This window comes from Temnothorax longispinosus, chromosome 4, assembly GCF_030848805.1.
Source record: "Temnothorax longispinosus isolate EJ_2023e chromosome 4, Tlon_JGU_v1, whole genome shotgun sequence".
Lineage (NCBI taxonomy): Eukaryota > Metazoa > Arthropoda > Insecta > Hymenoptera > Formicidae > Temnothorax > Temnothorax longispinosus.
The window spans coordinates 19,972,685-19,993,939 of NC_092361.1; the positions used below are offsets into that span (position 1 = coordinate 19,972,685).

Genomic DNA, 21,255 nt, shown 5'->3' on the forward strand with positions numbered 1-21,255 from the left:
CGAGTGCCCTTTGAGTGCTCTCGTCCCGGCTTCGGGATATCTTCGAGGGGTCGAACGGGAGCCGTTCGAGGTCCGCAGGTCAGGCACTCCTGAACGGATTTAGGCAGGAAAAGCCTCGCGGTAGGCACTCCACACGGCCACAAACAGACGCGAGGCGTGCTGGCGCCAAGTCTGGGAAATCGAAGATCCTGGATGACTCGGAGGCCACCGGGGCGAGTCTCTCCCGCTCTCTCCGTAGGGTGATCACCCTATACGTATACACAATCCAAGTCTCCACGATACAGATGTTCCCGTATGTCACAAGGATTTTTCCGTAACCGCAACGGAAGTTTTCTCGAGACACCGGGCTATCTTACATCTGTTTAGACTCGTTGACAAGCTTTTTATAAGGGGAGATAGGTTTATATTCCGCGGTGGATATACGTTGCGCGGAGAAATAACGCGACTTGTATACGCGTCCATAAATTAAACTTATTTATTTAAGCAATACTTTACAGTTATGATACACAGAGGAGATAGCAACAATTTAGTATTTCCTTAAAAAAGTAATCTTTTCGGCTTATATTTATATATTCTGCCTAACAAAATATAATTGTGTCACAATGCAAAATTTTAACACATGTTAAAGTATCTTATTGCCGTTTACATATAATCATACCTTCTGTTTATCTCTTCTTTTTTTTCTCTCTCAACTACTTTCCATATAATTTCAACAAGAATCTGTTCCATCACGATGAAGCGCAATACTAGGCACAGTAACGGGTTAAACAAACACCGCGTAATTTCAGGAACGTTTCCTAACGACGTTGCATCTGGTGTACGCGATCTTGTGTAAACAGACGAGATCGAGACGAGCCACTCGAAACGTTCGCGAAGGGTTGCTAGTTTTCTTAAGTCAACCAATGAAGGCTTCGCGTTCGTTTGAGCCAGGTTAAGGTACCACTCGACATTGATTTATCCCAACTCGTAATCTGTGTGGACGTATTTCTTCGGAACGCAGCGCCAGTAGTGTCGCTCCTAAGATTATCGTTTTACTCTTTTTTTCTGAAGGCGTTACTCTCTCTTCACTTTCTGAAACATTTTCTAAGACCCAGTTGCGGTTAAAATTGCACAGGAATTAAGAATTAAGAGTTTCTTTTTCTAACATTTGCCAATATTATATAAATTTGTGAAAACGACGTTGGAAGAGTTAGCGAAAAGCAAAGTGACGGATCGGACGCGGTCGGACGTCATTGAGAACGAGTCTGAACGACTGCCGTACTTAGGGTCACGGCAATTTTTGACACCGTCGTAAAGCTGCCGACTTCCGCATGCACATTCGAGGAGGGGATAGGTGAGGGGGCGGATGGAGCTATGACCCCCGGCTCGATTCGCACTAAACTGTATCCTGTAATTCGGCGGGTTAGTACTCGCGGCGCGGCGCGGCGCGACGCGGCACGAAAAATTCCAGGTCGCGCTAATAAACTAAATACGGCATCGGAAATGAGAGACCGCGGGTGTATTATTTATACTCGCGCGTTTCTATGGTGCCGACGGCGGCTTTAATGTGCTGCAGCGTGCTCGCCGCGCTCTCGCAGTTTATACAACGCAATAACGTTATTAGGTGGCTGGCATCCGGTATAAATTTCACCACCACCATCACACCACCGCCACCACCACCACCACATCGTCGTAGACCACACCGGCCACCGTCGCCACCAACACACGCTGCGCTCGCCCCATCGCGAGCCATCGTCGCCGCTCTTCGCCACTCTTCTCCTCTTCATTGTTGTCGCCCTTTTCCCGCCGCCGCTGCTGTTGCTGCTGCCGCTGCCGCCAATGCGACGCGATGTACCCGCGCACTCCTGTCGCACGGCGTTAAAGCATGGCGTCCTTATGGGCTCGAAACTTTGTCGTCGATGATTACATGAACCGTCGACTGTATTAATTACGGAACAGCTGCGCGCGCTTGGTGTTTTCGGCGTCACCGCTCTGTTTAACGTTGAATAAAACTAAACTGCGGTATGCGGGAGCAATCCAGGCGATAGAATCGCTTCGCGTAAAACGGGAGAATTTAATACCGTTACGTTTTGCCGGACGGTGCTGCTTTTACGGATTCGCGAAAAAACTTTTTTACGTTAAACTAATATCCAATAAATAAAATGTAAATTTCCTTTGTTGCGTGATATCGAATGAACGGCGTAAAAATAATTTCCAGGGTTGATATTCTCGCGGCGGGAAGCCACCGAATATTTTTTGTCGACCCAACGTAGCCGATAATATCATTGGCAGAGTCCGCTATAAATACTCGCTATAAATACCGCTCGAAACGTCATTATTAACGTTCGCGACACCAATGCATCCGTCCTCATTTCTGCCCGTCGCCCTTCCACCATTGCGCACCGGCGTAACGCGGCAATGTATTCCCCGATTGCAATTGCAATATGTTAAAGCATGTTTTTATGATTTCAAAAATTTGTCGTTGGAGACTACATAACCCGTTAGCGGTATTAATTATAGAGCAGATGCGCCGCATTTTGAAATGCACATCGAAATTATTTCATGCGCATTTCACGAGCGTTATGCGCGAATCGCCGACGAATTTTTGAGTACTTAACTCAATTACCCGATTAATTCAATCGCGCTAGCATGAATGCCGCGCGGGAAGAAGCTCGTACTTTTTGTTCCCAGAGGCACGTACCACGTGTTTCGAACACTCTGGGAGTTCGCTGTTTTTTTTTTTTATTTTTTTTTATTTATGAGCACGATTATCGCGCACTTGAAATCAGACGTCCTCTTATTACGTGTCGCATATGCGACAAACAACGATTTGGCAAATTGCGGCATACGTTTTCTGCGAAAACGTTACAACACGAATTATTTTGTGTCGTTAGTGCATGCATCACGACGCGTTCATTGTTGTAGTTAGCGAGTTAACAAACGACGGTAATGTATCAATCCACTTTACGGCGCTGGTACGCCGATCCTGAATAAAAAAATATATCTATAAAATAATAAAGGAATATTACTAATAATAATAATTCGCGAGATTATAATGGTAGCAACTATCTCATTTTTCTTCAAAATTAAATAAAAGAAACGTACACGCTTAAATAATTTTTAAAAAACAATCGAACGCGCGAAACGCGATAACCTAATAATCAGAGGAAATAACGGGGGAGCAGTATCTTATTTGATCTTATTCGAAATAACTACTGACATTAGCCATGCACCGGCAAAAGCCTCGCACGAACGCATGACAATGTGCCAGCCCCTGCAGGAAATTATTGATAATCGCATCAATATCCGCGCGATTGTCAGGCACAGCGTACCAATAATTTATGCACAATTGGACGTGAGTATCGATACGGCGCAAGCAACCTGCAACACATGTCGCTCTATTAATAACGCCGCAGCCGGTGCTATACATGCCTCACTAATTCATCGAAAAGGGTATCGCCCGTCAGTTTTGGATGTCTTACGTTATTCTCCTCTCTCATGCGAACAACAAATGATTGAACGACAAACTCCACCTTTTTCGTGTACTTTGTCGATCTCGGCAAGTCGAGGGGGAGAAGAATATTACAATGGCACGGTAATCAAAGATCTTCATTTGATGTGGAATACATCGTTCCACAAGAAGGGTATAATATTCTTCACGCGAAACATTTACGAATGATGTTATACGTGGAATTATCCACAGTGAGTCAGCCAAGGAAATTCCTGCACGATACCCTTACATGAAAATGTAATGACTTTTTAAGCAAAATTTGTCCGGACTGATCTGAAGAAGGTGCAATTATGAAAAATGATATTTCGCTTCCCCTTTAAGCAAATCAATGCGTTTCGCTGCGCCAGCATGCCTGTACTTGCGCAATTACATTTGCATTTATGAGCTCGATTCACGATGCGTGATCTTATTGTTAGAATCATGAAAAGTATTCGAAGGAGGTAAGCGTAAGAGAAAGACGAGGGAATATTATGCATATTTATTGATGCAAAAATATGATAGTTTTATAATTATCCATAATTTCCCAACGTGCAATAACGTAATAATGGTATGTAGGGAATATCTCAGAGTCCTCGAGCTCTTCTCGAAATGCGCTGAAAGTTCTACATGTCCAATACTTTTCACAGCTGCGTGTCTATCGAAATACACGAATTTTCCGTCGCGGAAGCTGTCATCGACAGGATCGTGGGCGTTTTAAGGATCTCGAGCGACAAGCGGGACTCACGTTGCATCGGAGCGTGTTGTGTCACGGCACGCTCACGTGCAAACGCGTGGCCCGCGCGCTCGCACGCCGGGGATAAATCAAAAGTATGAAATGCGCCCGGCAGAATTTCGGTATATTTATGGCGGGGGGCAATTCAATGATACACATTCCCGGTCGCGCGTAATAGTCAATATTTCCATCAGAAGCACACCTACAACTCACGCCTACGCTGACAAACCGCGCGGCCAACGGTGCTTTATGAGAGTTCAGGGCGCATTTGACAGCGCGATGCGCCGAGCCAGTTGTTGCCATTTATTCGCGCATTACATTACTCTGTTACCGAGTCGAGTGTCACCAGCTAATTTGCATTATAAGTGCCGCTGATGTTATCATCGCTTCGCTTATACGTTATGGCGCCGCTGACGGATCGTCAACGGTGGTCCGCGCGATCGTTCATGTATATGTTAGTGCATATGATGCTGGCCTCGCGCGAGTGCATCCCGCGGTACTCTGCGTGTCCTCCTCCCCTCCCCCCAGCCCCCTGGCCCCCCACCGCCCCGATGATCATCGCGAAAGCGAGCTGGCCAGCGATAATCGCGTCCGATTCGCGCCTATCGAGCTGTTGACGGCCGTCCGCAACGCTACGCGCGATACCGCGCGGCCCCGCATGAAAATAATTATTGCATTTTAATTGTGAGGACGCGAGAGAATTGCATCGACCAACGGTCAGGCTTAAGCAATTAATTAGAGCTGGTTATTAATAGATAACATGCGTTTAGATGCGGAATTCAAATGGTATGATGATTAATGATGACGTGTTAGCAGGAAATGAAACTCTTCATCAACGATATGAGCTATCATTTCTTGTATTAGCATTATGCCACGTTAATGCGCACTACAAAATTCGTTTGCACTGCAAAATGGGAAATAATACGTAAAATAGAGAAAAATAAATCGTGCGGTCCAATTTTATGTATTCAGATCAAACGTTCCTACTAATCGCGACTTCGCGCCGATTCATCACTCGCAGCCATCTTTAGAGACTTCTTTTCTCTAAGTGATGAAAAGAATATTAATCAATTTTAATCGCAATGCTCACGATGCTTATATTTCAGGCGATGTCTCCGCGGAACACGAGAAAAATTAATTAAGCGTCACTCATCTCTCCTCAGAAAAATTCAACCGCTCCCTTTTTCGCTCGTAATAGCGTCGCGCGGTACCTTTGAAAATATTTTCCAAATCGCGACACGCTAGACGCCGGCGTCATTAGACGGCCGGTAGTAATTACTACTAAATAATTTCGCCGCGCGAGAGCCATCCACCGGTCTACCAGCAGATGTAAATTCCCTCCGTCCGGTCATGTACTTGCTGTATGAATTCCGCACAAGTGTCCGAGTGTTCGACCTTTCTCGTGGACGTGTGTTGAGCGGCTGAAGTGGGGATTGAAGTGAAATATGAAAATCCAGGCCCGGCCGCCGAAGCGAAACCCGGGAACTCCGGGTATTGGGCGGCATCGCGTGTTTAACGAGGCGCGTAAGACGGAAAAACATAGGTAATGAACGCGAACAAGAGCGCGCCTTTTCGCGGCCAGCGCGCGTCTGGCAAAAATCGTTCTCCGAATCCGTGGAAAAAAATAGGAAAAAAAAGAACGCGTTCGAAGAAAAATACGCGGTTGAGAATGAGATGGAGAAGAGTGGTCCGGGATATAATGGCCTCCGGCGTTCGATATTATTTTGGGTGAACATTCGCGGAATTTCCCTCGGTTAATTTTTAATTAGCTCCCTTCATCGCGAGGGCAATTCGTGCCCGGAATTTATTAGGCGTCTCATATTCCGCCCACGACAGATCCAAATTTCCAAGAGAAGGATTATATACTCGCTATCCGTAAACAGTTTCGGTGCGAGGAAAAAGTCTTCAAGAGTTCGACTTAGGGAGAGTTATTTTCGCAGATTCGCAATTTGATGAACCGTCGTTAAATCTTCGAACGCTAATGCACGGAAGGCGACGCCGATAAACGCGTCCTCGGGCGAGAATCAACGTTTTAAAATATAATTACCTTATCTGCACCTCGTACAAATGACACCCGCGACACAACACGTGCCGCTTTCCATGCGCGCGCGCGTGCGTGTGCGTACGCACACACGAACGCACACGTCGCCGTACAATTATTATGTGCGCTCAGTGCGCCTACAATGCAAACGGGAATCCATTTCGGAGTGGCAATTCGCGCGATACATTATCCAGTCAGCGTCGGCTATACGATTCGTAGTCGTTTCAGCAGCCGTAATAACGCCGACATTTCAACCCTCGCTTCGCCCTCTCCCTGTAAGGGGGAGGGGGAGGGGCGAGGGACGGGGGTGACCAGGGGCCGGAGCGGAGGTGGTTTCGCGGTGTCAGCGACAATATTTTCCTTCGACGGGGGTACGCGTCATACACCGATACTTTTTTTCCCCGGCTCTCATCCTCTCTCTCTTTCTCTGTCGACGCGGCGGGCGAAATAACTCATTTCGAGAATGCGTGCCAGCCAGTGAGGCTGTCGATAGCAGCCACGTCTGGGATACATGACAACGTGTAAACAACGTGGCAGGCGGCCCTGTCAGACTCGTTGTATTTCGAGAGCAGAATGGATGGGAGTATCGTTAACCAGTCGGTCGGCCGGTCGTACCGACGCAATTTTATGAACGTGTCGTGTATCCTCCCTCGAGAACGAAGACATCTGCCTTTATTAAATAATATCACAGCGTATTAATAATATTATGGATTTTATAAGCGTTTAAAATTGATATCTTTTTTACATTGCATTTTAGATTTTTAATCCCACTGATATTAACAATCAGGAACAATGGACATCTTCACGAAATACGCGGGAAATAATCGAGCGAAAAAGAATGTCAAATTGCGGCGGCGATAAATCATGAAGGGTTCCGGTTTCTCCTCGCGAAGTTCTGTGAAAATCTATTATTCCTCGTACGATAGTCTTAATGAGGCAAAAAGCACTCTCGGAGTCATCGGCACAGCTGCATCTGGACCGTTGGCGGCGCGGCTCAGTGGCTTATTGAATTAGACGGGAACGAATGAAGAGCTGGTATATCCGCCATATGCGGCATTCGAAGAGAAGAGCGCGTCGCGCCTCTTGCGAAAAAGTGCAACGTAGTTGCTCTTAGACGCGAGATACTTTACGCGAAATCGCGGGTTTAATGTTGCTGCAGACTTTGCACTTTAATGTGCATGTAATATGCTCTAGTCGGAGGAATCTGTCACATAGAGATATACCTATGTTCCTTAATTACAATAATGATTAAGAAAGAGTATGTTCACGCAGTAAAGAAATATTTAAGATAATAAATATAGTAAAGAAGAAAAAACTCTGTACATGTGGTAAATTCTATACAAAGCAATTTATTAAATTTTTCTAGTGAGTTTTGAATTTTCTTCGTAGATAATGAACATTTTTCTAGCAAATTTCTCAAACCTACGAACGATCAAGTGAATACCATGCGACACACAATACGCGTTATCGATACATTTCGACGCGAGAGAAATTCAACGAGAATCTGTGTGACTAATTAGCGTCTCTCCTCCCCGCGTGTCCTTCCAGTTCTGCGATTGTCGGCGAGGAAGCCGCATATACGTCTCGCTCTCGCGAGCCACTCGCATCAATTTAAGTTTTTCTTCCACGGGCACGAAAAAAAGGGTGCATGATCTTCACGATTGTGTGCGCTCACAAAGCGCCGACGTGCCGCTGAAAACGTTCCGTCGACTTTCTTTTACCGCGCGTTATATCTCCTTTTCTTTCTCTCTCTCTCCTCCTCTCATTTCTCCGTTCTTCTTAGTCCTCTTATAACTCCCTCTCCTACTTGATTTCACCCCCCTTCCCCCACCATTCTCTTTCTCTACGTCGTTCCCTTTCGCTCCCTTTAACTTCATCCGTTCCTTCTTTCTCCGTGACGTTTGATGTTTCGCGTTTGTGCCGGTCATTCGGCGCAAGAAGCGCATTATAGACCGTAAATGTTGGGACCAGATGCTGAATTCGTCATCGGCCCGCTGCTCTTTGGGCCCTTTAGGAATCAAAATGGAGGATTATGTTCCCTTCCTTCGTTAATCGTACCCGCGGCTAATATGTGACGCAAGATTCTAATTCTTCATTCATACGTCGCGCTATTGAACGCGATTTAAGACATGGGCTTAAAATACTTTATCTCGATGATAGAAATATATATTATTACTTTATCTTATTTTATTAAATCATACAGACACCTTAGTCTTACTTGCTTGACATAGCAATGTTTAAAACGAAACTTTAAAGAAAATGCACAGAAAAAGAACAAAGAAAGCAAAATATCTTGAAACAGCAATGAATAAAGTAATAAATATAGAGAAAATAATTATCTCACAAAATATTCGAATAATTAACTCATTGAATTTTACATTTCGACATAGCGATATAAAATTAAATCGTCATGTTATTTGATGTATCGAGTGCAATTGCACGACTCAGCACTTGATAGCCAAATGAAGGACTCGTGCTAGGCCCTTTTATTTCGACGACTATTTCCATAATACGGTAGGATCAGTAATCTAAGGAACGAGGCAAAATGGTCTCGTGAATATTCACAGAAGCGCGCTTGAAATGAGATGCGGATGCGTGTCTGGTCGTAACAGTGCATCAATGCGCAAATAATGACACGACGAAGGAATAAAGGCCGCCTTTGCCCGTCTTTCCTGCAGCCATCGAGAGTCAACATCGGGAAGACTTAATTACTCGGCCCTTTCCACACACGCGATCTTACTCATCGGTCCGGAAACCTCAGGTACTGGGTGACCGTGAAAGCGAGAGATATCATTTAATGCAGTGATTTAAAAAAAGCAGAATTTTTAATATTGAGAAATTACAGCATTTATATGATCAGACAAAATAAAAAGTTACTGTTTAGCGTAGCTACAGAGTAAAATATCATGTAGATGAAAAGACAATTAAAATTATGGATTTAAAATGTAGATATAAAACTATATATCGTACTATTGTACTTTGCATACATTGCGCCATTGTGTAGGTATTATAGATATATTCTTTTATCGTTACAAATATAAAGGTACATATATACTACAAGATATATAGAACAGAGCTTATCTGTAAATTTTCTCGTGTTTTCTGGAGGAACCTTTGACTCGATCCACCCGTTAGAGGATCCGATCTCAGAGCATGAGTAATTCTGCAGGCTTGCGGGCGACGTAATGCATCACGGTAAACTAAAAACACACCGATCCATCTCCGACGGTTTCCATGTGGGCCGTATGATTGCGCTTTATTATCGCGGAATTTCAGGTCAATTGTTAAATTGATCGGCAATTTTCATTCCAGGAATTGAAATCTTTATCTCCGCCGGCGTACGGCGTCGCCGAGGTCGACGTTCGTGCACGTAGACGATCGCAAGTGAGAAGGAAAGATAATCGAAGAAGGGAAAGTAAATGAGAGAAGGAGGTGGAAAGAGGATAGAGCGGCACGAGAGCTGCACAAGCTCGTAAAAACGGATAATTATCGATGTCTGGCCCTTTTATTGCAGCCGCCTGTCGATCACGGCCTCGACAAGAAAACGGCTGGGCGATCGCGTGCATCTTTGAGCTTGAGTGTATTTGTCGGATCTCTGCGATACGCTCGTCAATAATATAGCAATTATCCATCAGCAAAATACCGTGTTGCCTTCCATTGAACACACGGCTTTACCTGTTTGTTTATTAATTTAATTGATAATGACTGTTTTCTCGAAAGTGTACATTTTATGTTAGCATTTATTAACTTTTCCTTTTCTATGGATAATTTCTTTTTAGTTTTAATTAATCTAAATTATTAAATAAGCATTTAATCGTAATTTCTTTTTGAACCTTCAGTCCATATGATATCGGGCATATCGACTATTAAGTAATATGATAAAAGATAAAGTAGACGGAGGAATAAAGTGTAATTTCATGAAGCGTTCGATAAGTGGCGACGAAAAATATTTCCGCTTTTGCATCGGCGATTAACAGAAATCACGGTGTTGCTAGTGATAGAAAGCAAGATCAAAAGAGGGATGCGTTCATAGGAGCAAATTAGAGGGTGGATCGAACTGGGGTAGTGCGGTACGTTTGACGTCGAGTGATGCCGGGCCGAAAAGCAGCGGGGCTCAGAGGCTGAACAAATGAAATGAAATGTTGTTGCTTTCTGTGCGCGGACGAGAGTGATAATAGAGAAAGAGAGATTGTTTGTCGTTACACCCTTCCATCCGTTTCGTATACCGACGCTATTCTCAGTTAGACTGCTTATTTGCCTAATTGCGTGACGCGCCCGATAAATTTCTACAAATCGACGCTTTGTTTTGCAAATTTTGTTCTCGTACGGACACCCAACTTCTGCGAACTCTGAATTTGCTCGAGATTATCAAAACAAAGGACGGCCTGATTCGTCGAATCCGAAATCGTCCTTTGCGGAAAAGAGAATCGGGAGCGAGTAATAAATATTACACAACAATAGAACAATTACTTACTTTTTTCTAAAGAATTATCCGTGATATTATCTTAGACTTTATTTAACAACACGTAATTTATCTGCACTTCGATGATTCGATATATTCATTAGTTATCATAATTCGATGAACCGGTGAAAGAATTCACGTCGTTCAAATTTAAGTGAAGCTACCCTGCCACACCGCGCTCTTTGAGAAACGAACATTGTGAAGCATAACTGATAAGATCCATCCGTAGAAAAGACGATCCGCGGATCCTCTTATGTAATCCCCAACTTGTGGCTCGTTAGCGAATCGGGATCAATGGGTTCGTCGTGGCGCTCGTAATTTTATGGGATTCCACAACAACGGGGCGCATCGGGCGCACGGCAGTTTGGTATCGAGCATGGGGATCGGTGAAGTGGAGAGTGGTGCGCCCGGGGTAGTCTTGTTAAAAGTAGCCCGCCTCATTGCCTCCAATATCTGGTAAGTACTGCTCTTTTGTAAGGGTACCGCGCTCGGGAACCGAGCATCTCAATAGCCACTCAAACCACCCGCGACGCCATATTGTCACATGCCGTACATAAACCGGGCTGCACACGTGCCCGCACTCGCAGATCCGTAACATGTATACGATCTCTCCCAACGTCGAGCGATCGTCAAAAGTTCTTACGATTACCAGTCAAAGTTGCGGCGCAATTTAAAAATAGAGGATAGCTCAGAAGTTATGCATGAGCTATCTTGCACTTAATCGTAGGCGCACGATTTTTAAGAATAAAGACATGCTAACACGTGAGATACGTATGTGCGGACATATTCCTGTTTGCATTAGATACACATTGTAAATTAATAGAGTACAAGAGCGTAAAAACATCCGCGTCCTAAATGTTGATGCTTCTACAAAGAATACAAGATAAGACGCTTCCGATGATTTTTGGTGTCAAACGTCGACTAGGAATGATGTAATTTTAGATGTAATATTGAAGCTTTTAAAGAGATCGCGAAGACGAAAACAGCCCTCTTCACCGGCGCAGTTCCGGATTACGACGTCGAGTTAACGAGGCCGCGGCCTTTCCGATGCCTGGCGGCTACTTATTTCGCATATCAGGGCACGGGCCAGAGCGTATAACATTTCTATACGGAGGGCGTGCGCGACCGGCCAACACCTCAAGGCAAACGCGGCCGCATGTAAAAACGTGAAATATCACGGGTGTTTCCTTATCGCCTGCTCGGTCATATGTAAAAATGAATAAAATCTCGGTAAGTTGCGCCAGGGGATCGCGCGGCAATCGCTCCGGGCCAGTCGGTCGAATCTGATTTCATACGTTTTTAGCATATACAAGTCGGCGAGTATGGGGATACATCGTTGCGCGTACGAGCTCGTATCCGGCATTCCTTTCTTCAGCATCAAGTGTATCGTTATTGCTCCTCTAATTGTGATGTAAGTTTTTTTACTGACGCGGCGTTATATATCGTAATAGTAGGGCATTAATTTAATTTAATTTAATTTATTTATAAAGACAAGAGTTAATTCTTATTAAAAAGAAACGTGAAACTAGTATTATAATATTTACGATAACGAGTAAAAAGATGTTAAAGAAAGAAGGCAAAAGCAAGCTACAACTAAGCAGGGAGGAATATCAGGGGTGGACCGAAGAGGGAAAATCCGGACACGCAGGAGACGAGAGGCACGTAACGTGCGAACAATAAGCAATAATAGGTAATGCAATTCAAACGTGGAGGCTGGCAATACTCCGAAGCCGACGGGGTGGTTACAATGCCGGGAAATGCAAGACAGGCATTTCCTGCGAAACGCGACGGCGGCGGCGACGGCGGCGGCGGCGGTGGCGGCGAGAGGCGGACAGGGATGGTTAGAGAAGGGGCGGAGAACGGAGACAATCATACAATACGGGACGTTCGGGTAGTCTATCGCATATTTGCCTTTACGCAATTCTCTACTCGCGCAAACGCTTGGCTCGCGATATTACGCAATCGCGATTTATCCAGCGCGACGCGACGCGACGCGGCACAACGCAGTCATCGTCCGGAAGCACGGTTGTATTTAATCCGGGGATGCTCTCAGCGTGCCTGCGTACGGTAATGAAAACGCTGCGAATAACCGCGAATACCTGTATCTTACGTTTTCACAATATAGGCAAAATACCACCGACGAATGCCATCCTGTGTCGCGATACACTTTTCCGACGAAAGAAAAATCGTAGCTAATTGAATTTATGAACGAAACTAATTAATAACCTTTACAAACGGAATTAACTAAAACTAATTGTTATTTATAATAATTTGAATAATGATATATGATATTTAATAATTATCATTTTTCTAACATTTTTTACTATCGTTAGAATTATTTTAAATTATTCTTGGAATGGCTGTGTTTTATGATGTATTCATATTATCGCATAATAGGAGTAAAATCTTGTACGAAAATATTATTTTAATCATATTGGAGTGACTGAATATTTATGTCTATAGACAGCACAATATATTTTATATGAAATCTGTATTTCTAAGTTCGCACGTGGATTTCGTCGAGAATGTAGTGGGATGATTTTGAGGACGTAGTAGATGAAATCGTTTGTTCTAATATCGCGGGTCTGACCCCCGAAGCTCGAAGATGGAAGTTTGTCCGTTGGAAATTGTCCGGGTGACATTGCAAATGGATCCAGACGATTCCGCCCGTCTCTTCTTGTAGCCTTACTGTGATACACACACATGTATTTTCAACGTCGCGCTGGCAAAGCAGTATCTTCTCGCCTCGAAATCCCACGAGGCTAATTCTTAAGATACCGTTCGACGTTGACAAAAGTGGCCATATCGAAGTCAAAGTTTTCGCACGAGTGACATATTTGTCTGAGCAACGGCTCATATTCTTTCTCACCGTATCTCGTTGTGAATGTGTACCTCATAAATGTTTGGCCAGCAATAAGTTACTTTCTATATAATTTTTAAATTTATAATTATGTATCTACGAAATTGTTTTAATTATTATTAACAATAGTAACAATATTATCAAAATAACGGTAGCTTATTATGAAAAAATAACGTTCTTGTCCTTCTACTAATAGGTAATAAAAACGTCAATTGTTTAAAGATATATAAAACTATATATAATTAATACGTATCATTATATATATGCTACCTGATACTTATTATAAGTGAAAGTTCTTCAATTTGTATCGAAATCCTTTCTGTCAAATCCCGTTTTCGAAGAGTCTCTTCTTGCTTCGCGTAGCAAGATTTCCATAGAGAAACTCGAGGCGAAACGTCATCGGTCTAACTCAGAAGGCAAATGACACGAGAAATATAATCCATGCCACCCCGGGCTTTGAACCCGGAGAACTTCTTACCCTTCCCACTCGACATCGTTATAACTCCTTACAGGCTTGGCCTCTCCTTCCCTCGACCGCTTTCCCCCTTCGTCTACGTCAATCCCAGAGAAAGCTGGGCATTGTCGTACCGAAATTGTGCGTAACTACGACAATAGTTCGGCAGAATTGGGCGAAATTAATGAAAACTCGCGCAGGATCTACGAAGAAGGGGTGAAGAAAGGGATGAGACCTCCCCAGAAACAGATATTCCAACCGTTGGAGGAGGGGGAGGGTTCGGCTAATCGTGACAAATACTGATCCGGGATTGCCGAATTATAAACTAATGTCTCGAGGAAACTTCGTCCGGAATAACTTTCTCCTCCTCTATCTGATTACTCCTCCGAGTGCTCGCTCAACCTTCAAACAGCGTGTATACCCTAAGTCAGCTGTTCTGAATTTTACTCAAACTCTCAATATACATTATTATAATACATTACATTATTTATAATACATTATTTAAATAATATATAGAACATACATTTGGCTGTCTAATTTGTGAGTTAGTAAATTTTTAGATGTAATGTTCAACACATAGTAAAATAATTGTTTTATTAAATAACTTTATTTACGGTTCTATTTTTATTAAATAATTACAAAATAAAATACATAAAAACAGAAAAATCCTTTTTATCAATTAAAAGAGATCGATAACTGTATTATATAATCTATGTTAAACATATCATGAATACACATCAGTACCAGGATATTGCACCGGTGCAATTTCAACCGACGAACCAAAGGGGATGATTTCGCCATCTTTATATCTTGCGACCGGGCGTGTAAAGGATAACGGAAAGAGGGTGGTTGATGGTGAAGTTAGAGGGCGAACGTGAGTAGGCGGACGAGCGGCATGTTCCGTCCCGGCCAAGAGAGAAAGGAAATTGGATGATATTTCCCGCAACGATCAAATCTTATTGCCAATTGAAAGAGGAAAGTTCGCGGTACATTTACCCCGAGAAATCACCGACGACGAAGAGGTGAGCTAGCGAAAATGGCCGCTGCGATCTGCGATTCCGCAAACCACTCGTGGCCGTTTCCATCGCGATAACAAGCTCGTCTACGAGAAAGTAATATAAGAATAATTACAACCAGATTGATAGTCCAGCACAAACAATTAACGTAATAAATTCATTTTGCACAATTAAATATCGTAGTACAGAGATACCGTGTACACGGTATCTTTTACATAAAAATTATTCTAAATGTCCCTCGTTATTTAAAAAAATTAACTTCTTGCTTTTTTTCAAGAATATATCTTTTTACGAATAGAAATACGATTTGAAAGTACTTTTCAGCATCGTTTTCACGTCTGTAAACTCGCAGCAGATTGCAATCTCGTATTGGATGATTTCCTTTCATTTATTCGTATCCCCTTATCACATCACACATCCCAGTAATATCATCAGAAGCCGAAAGATTACGGAGTGGCAGTCGCGGTCCAATTTCGATATCCCTCCTCATAATTTCATCTATCAGTATCCGCGAAAGAGAAAGAGAGACAAAGACAGAAAAAGAGAGAGTGAGAGAGGTCAAAGTAGCCGTTTTCGCGGGAAGATCACGTTTGGAGATGGGGCGGGTTGTAATGAGCGGACGAAAGCGTCAGCAGCATCTAATGTCAGAAATTATAGCATATTGGCAATAAAATCTGGAGCAGGGTCCGCCCTTGCACGAGCAAGCTCAACACAGTTGCCGCCTCTATTTGTGGGTGGCTCGTTTATTGTAACGAATGTCGGAACCATGTTTTGCTATTACATACGATCTTATCTCGGGGGAACGTCTGATATACCGATAATATTCCCAATCGCTAATCGTACTATTGTCTCTTACGGATAGTATCACAATAAAATATTGATACAAAGCATCTCTCGCGTAATACTTGTAGTCTTGTAATCTTGTAATAAGTTTATATGGCTAAAGTAATAAAAGCAATAACAATATTGATGAAATTTCAAGAGATATTTTTCAAGCTTTCAAATGTATAATATACGTGATATCCTTCATAATAAATTCACACATTTTTTTAATGGATTATTATTGAAAAAATGTGTAAAGACTGCATAAAAGTTTATTAATTTATGAGCTAAATATGTACTATGTGTACAATGAGAAAATAATATAAAGACAACAATACACATTAAACGTATAACGTTGGATTAAAACATATAACATTTGAGACGTGCACAATTTTTTTCCCTTTAAATTTAACAAAGTATGACACGTGTTTAAAATTGTACATGAAATATTCAGCGGAACGAAATACATGAAATACACAAACATAAATAAATGTCAAATTACTTAAAAAATGCACGCACATACAGCAATATTCTTAACATCGATAATTATATACAAAAATTATATATAATTAAGTAATCATTAATTATTGGCATACGTTGTTTACTGTCACTCAGTTTCTGAATCACTATTAACATCTGTATGTTTAGCGGAGAGTTGCGAAAGTACGGTTTTACCAGAGATTCTTCTAACTTTCACCCAATCTAGTATTTTCCTCTTGTCTTTGGTACCTGGAGATGTCATATTGAAAATATCTTCCGTTTCAGAACTATCAGTTTCATATACGGATGAACGTACGTTTGATTTTATACTGCTATTTGCCTGAAAATTTTAAAAATATAGAATATTAAATAAGAGGTATTCTTTTATAGTTATTCATTTTTTCAAATTTTACGTATATACTAATAGCTAATGTACTAATAATTAACAAATTTTTTAATTTAATAAAAAACTTCAAAATTCTATTATAACAATTAGACATTATACGTAAATTATTTACTTTCTCTATTAAATACTAGTTTATATTATGTGCAAACAGACCTGACAAGATTCGTTATCACTGAATTTAATGCCAATGTCATCTTTCTCGTCAGAAGAAGTTGTACGGTCTTCACTTGGAGCCGACGAAATATTTAATGCCTCCGAACTAACATGTTTAGGCATGAAACAAGAACTACTCGCGAAACTATTTTCGGCTTCATGGTCTTTTAAGATTTCTTCCGGCTGTCTTTGATTCTCAGTTGATCTTTTCAAGTTATTTGAACTATTCGCAACAGGTTTAAAATGTTTGTCCTTCTCTTCAATTTCATTTTGAAAATGTCTCATTAAAATCTCATATTTTTTTATTATAGCGTCTCTGTTAGTTTTAAGTAGAGTTGCTTCCAGTTCTTTATGCTCCAGTTGCATCTTTAAACGAGTTATTTCATCCTGGCTGTCGCCATAAGTCTTGCAAATTTCGTTGAGGAGCGTTGTATTATTTTTATGATTTGATAACCGAGATCTGAAATCATGAATTTCCGCTTTGATGGTGTTTTCTACATTTTTACGCAAATCTTCGCAACAATGTAGATCTTCTTTAATCGAATCGATACTTTCGCCAGCTTCAGTAATGTGCTCGCTCAGATTTCTCGCTTTCTCGTTGTTCGCAACATTCAGATCTGTTATATTGTGTATTTCACTCTTCAACGAAATAATTTCGCTGTCTCTTTCCGCTATCTTCATTGTTAATTTCTTCAGTTTATCCTCGAGAGTCAATTGAGTCTCGGAACACTCATACAACTGCCTGCAAAGCTCGTTCTTATCTCTCCGACATCTGTTCACAATAATCTCAAAATCATGTATCTTCTGGAACAATTCGTAGCCTTTCGCGAGCTCATGTTGTACTTTAGAAATCTTTTCATCGAGCTCGTTTATCTGCAGAGTTTTCTGTAACACTTCTTCTTCTAGACTTTCGATTTTTGGTAAGTGTTCATTTGCACATTTATTAAACGCTTTGTCCAGCCGATTACGCATCAAAGATAATTTACCTTCAAAGGCTCTTGATCCCTCTATGTATCTTTCTAAGCATCTAGAAATTCGACTTTCATTTTCTTCCTTAACTGCTAGCTTGTGGATCAGCACACGAATTTCACGTTTATATTCCTGCATTTTATTCTCTATCACCTTGAATAAATTATCGCGTTTGATTACCATGTCACTCTTCTCTGCAGTAAATCGTTCCATTGCTCCTTCTTTGTGCAGCAACTGACATTCGTTCGTACAAGACGCTTCATTTAGTGCATAAATCACATCCCGGATAGTTTCCAGATCTTGAGACAATTCGGCAACATGTAACATCTCTTGACAGTTCCATTTGTTCGAGTCTGCGCGATCTATCTGTTCAATGCTTCCTTCCACTGCAATCTGACTATCCTCATCAATGACGCAAGTTTGTGTACACTTGTCTTCGTTTTCGCGGGTACTTATGTTATCACTTATGCTGATAGATCTTTGACTTTCGTTTTGCAATTCGCTACTTACACCCGAGTCATCTTTGCTGCTTCTATCGCTCGATCTAGAAACATCACAATTCGTACTACCACTACTTTCGAAGAGACTTTTGCGGCCGACGTTTGATGTGTCCGAGAGTTTCTTCTTCGTTGATTCGACATGGCTCGCAAACATTGTTGGGACGACGATCCAGTCGTTAAGCTCGTGTTGCTCAACAGTAGATGCATTCACGCACACCCGTGAAGAATTTTTCTCTACAGGCATGTTCTCCTGAAAAAAGCTATCTGCTGTATTGTCAAATGAAATATTTGTCGATCGGTCACACCTGCACTTTCTGTCGCTTATATTTTCATTTTTTTTGTTATCCAAGCGTTGTTGAACTTCAGCAAGCTGTCTTTCTTGCAACTGTGCATGATGCTGCAAGCTTGCGATGCAAGCTTCTTTGCATAAAAGTTTTTCCTCCAATTCTTTTACCTTAATCAAGGCGTCATTCAAAACATGCTCCGAATTTGATGATTTCTGTTTCGCTTCGGAAGCGGCTTCAGCGTCTTTGTTTTCCATCGTACGAATGTATTCATTCATCTCTTCAAGTTTCTTCTCGGTTCGTTTTACTTTTTCATCCATTAACCGTTCCAGATTGTTCATGAGACAATCGGCATCGTCCTCGATGTTTTCACCGTTGCCACCCCACTTACGAATCCCGGCTCGCGTGAGCTGTCGAAACTTTTTCAATTCCTCCGTTATCAAGGCCAATTCGAAGCTGCACTTGTTCTTTTCGCAAAGAATCGTCTTGTTCTCCTTTCTCAGTTTCTTCACCGCTTCCTTCAGAACCACCACCTTAGAAGTAACCTGCGCATTCTCAGCTCGGAGTTCTTCGTAAAGCGCATGGTTGTCCTCGATGTAATCGCCACTATCTTCTCGTTTTCTCTTCTTGTGCCGCATCAAATTAACGATGCGCTCCTTATAAAAGCTCTCAACCTGATTGACAGACCATTTCAATAGATCGTGCCCCTCAGTTTCGATCTTCTTGGTATTCTCCTTGTAAGTCGTTTCCAACTCTTCGATTATGTGCGAATACTGGTCGGCTAGTTGTTGTCGAATCACGTATTCGCAATTCAGCATGTCACTTTTCACAGTTTCCAATTCTTGCTTCAGCCTTCTGTTCTGCTCTCGTATATTTCTGCACGCTGTCAAATCGATACAGCCAGTCATCTCTGCAGTCTCAGACGAGCTTTGATGACTACACGGTGATGTCGTAATGTTACTATCACATGTGTCCAGACTATGGGTAGTTTTTTCAAAACCGCTTAATTGTTTGCATTCCTTATCATGATTAGTTAATAGCTTTCTAACTATATCACAAAAATTAAAAATGCTTTGCGTTTCGTCAGAAAGGCTCGGCCGAAAAACGACATTGACTATAATACTCAAATTTTCTTCACCGGAAAGAGCTCGCTGGCATATTCGCGTTAACTTCGACTGGCGAAACGGTGCCATCTGATTCTGACTCACAGCCTTGAGGCATCTACCAAGCACCAGCAGGCTGTTGTTAATGTTGCTTGCTTCGCGCACGTGTGATTTTTCGAACTGCGTAGAGCCAGCCAGATCGCAAAAGGTCAAAGTACTAAGTACCACTTCGTCCGCTGCACGATCCTTTTGGTACTTCAGTAATTCTATTGTGAATATGGTATGCGATCGAGAGTTCCTCGATCCCGTCACGTCGGTGCTCATTCTCGATTGGCCCGTTATGAGAATCTGACAGGCTTCCAGCGCAGTTATAGCGTGGACCTTTTGCAAATCGCAAACATAAGCTCGCCCTTCGGTGTTCACGTACAATCTCAACGGGGAGCGTGTTTCCGCGTCGTCCAACAGATCGTAAACGTTTCCATTGTAAATCTCCGCGAAGGACAGCCACACGGCGTACATTGACTCGCCGTAGCGCTCCTCGCATTTGTCAGGATCCGCGTTCTCCGGCCGCGAGTTCTCCAGAAATTTTCTGGCCTCCGCAGACGTCTGCTTTACGTCCGTCGATTGTCCGCTTAATACTCGTATCTTCCGTTGCATCTCCGAAGCCCGCGCGGCCTCGTTCAGGCAGAGCATGGTGCCCTGAAACGACGGTCTGTACCACGGCGCTATGGTGCAGTTTATCGCCGAAAATACAAGCTCGATACTGCGCGTTATTATACCGGGCGACGCGGACGTGCCGAACAGCGTGTAAGTCTTCCCGGAATCTCTCATGCCGTAAGTCATTACGGTCGAACTTTTACCGTCGAGAAACTCCGCGACTCGATGTTTTATGGATTCCTCGAACATCTCGGCTTGCGAAGTTTTTGATCCAAAGATCTTCGTAAAGGTGTGCCGCCTGCCTTCGGCCTCGCTCGATTTCGCACACCTCGAATTTCGAATGAATTTATCCTCGAACGGCAGAAACGTTAAAAGAGTTCTCGAGTTGAGTACGACGTAATTCTTTTGAAGTGTACTAGGTGCTGGTCCTATCCTCAGATACATCTCGACTGTCGAAGCGGATATTTTCGAAGCTCGTCTTGATCTCGCATCGACGTGCTTGATAGTTTTCTTATTGCATTCCAGCGGAAGGAAGTAGTTCGTTTTGGCCTGCTGGGTGCATCTATTTGCGAACATGTCTGATCGTCCCGAAGAATTTCTTCCGATTGACGTCATATTGAACTTCGATACGAATTAAAATGCGCGATAAAATGATCAATTAATATCCCGAAAACTACAAAATTAATATATTTGTTTATGACTGTCAGAGAGGTTATTTCACGTCCATGCTTTGCGGTATTTCTGAAAAATTAGACGTTGCTTCAGATGTATGACGATATGAATTAATTAATTTGTGAATAAAAATTTGCTTACTTCGAAGATTTTTACATATTCTTCGGATAATTT

At 42.4% G+C, this 21,255-nt stretch overlaps 2 protein-coding genes across 2 annotated transcripts in view; both read right to left on the bottom strand.

The window, feature by feature from the left end:
- LOC139812236 (uncharacterized) overlaps positions 1-21,255 on the bottom strand; it is a 535,555-nt gene that overhangs the window by 281,121 nt on the left and 233,179 nt on the right. The window lies entirely within an intron of this gene.
- Positions 16,465-21,024, bottom strand: LOC139810887 (uncharacterized). The gene is made up of 2 exons (XM_071774772.1): positions 16,897-21,024; positions 16,465-16,677 (listed from the first exon to the last, which is right to left on the bottom strand). Exons 1-2 carry the CDS (start codon positions 21,022-21,024, stop codon positions 16,465-16,467), a joined length of 4,341 nt encoding a protein of 1,446 aa, XP_071630873.1.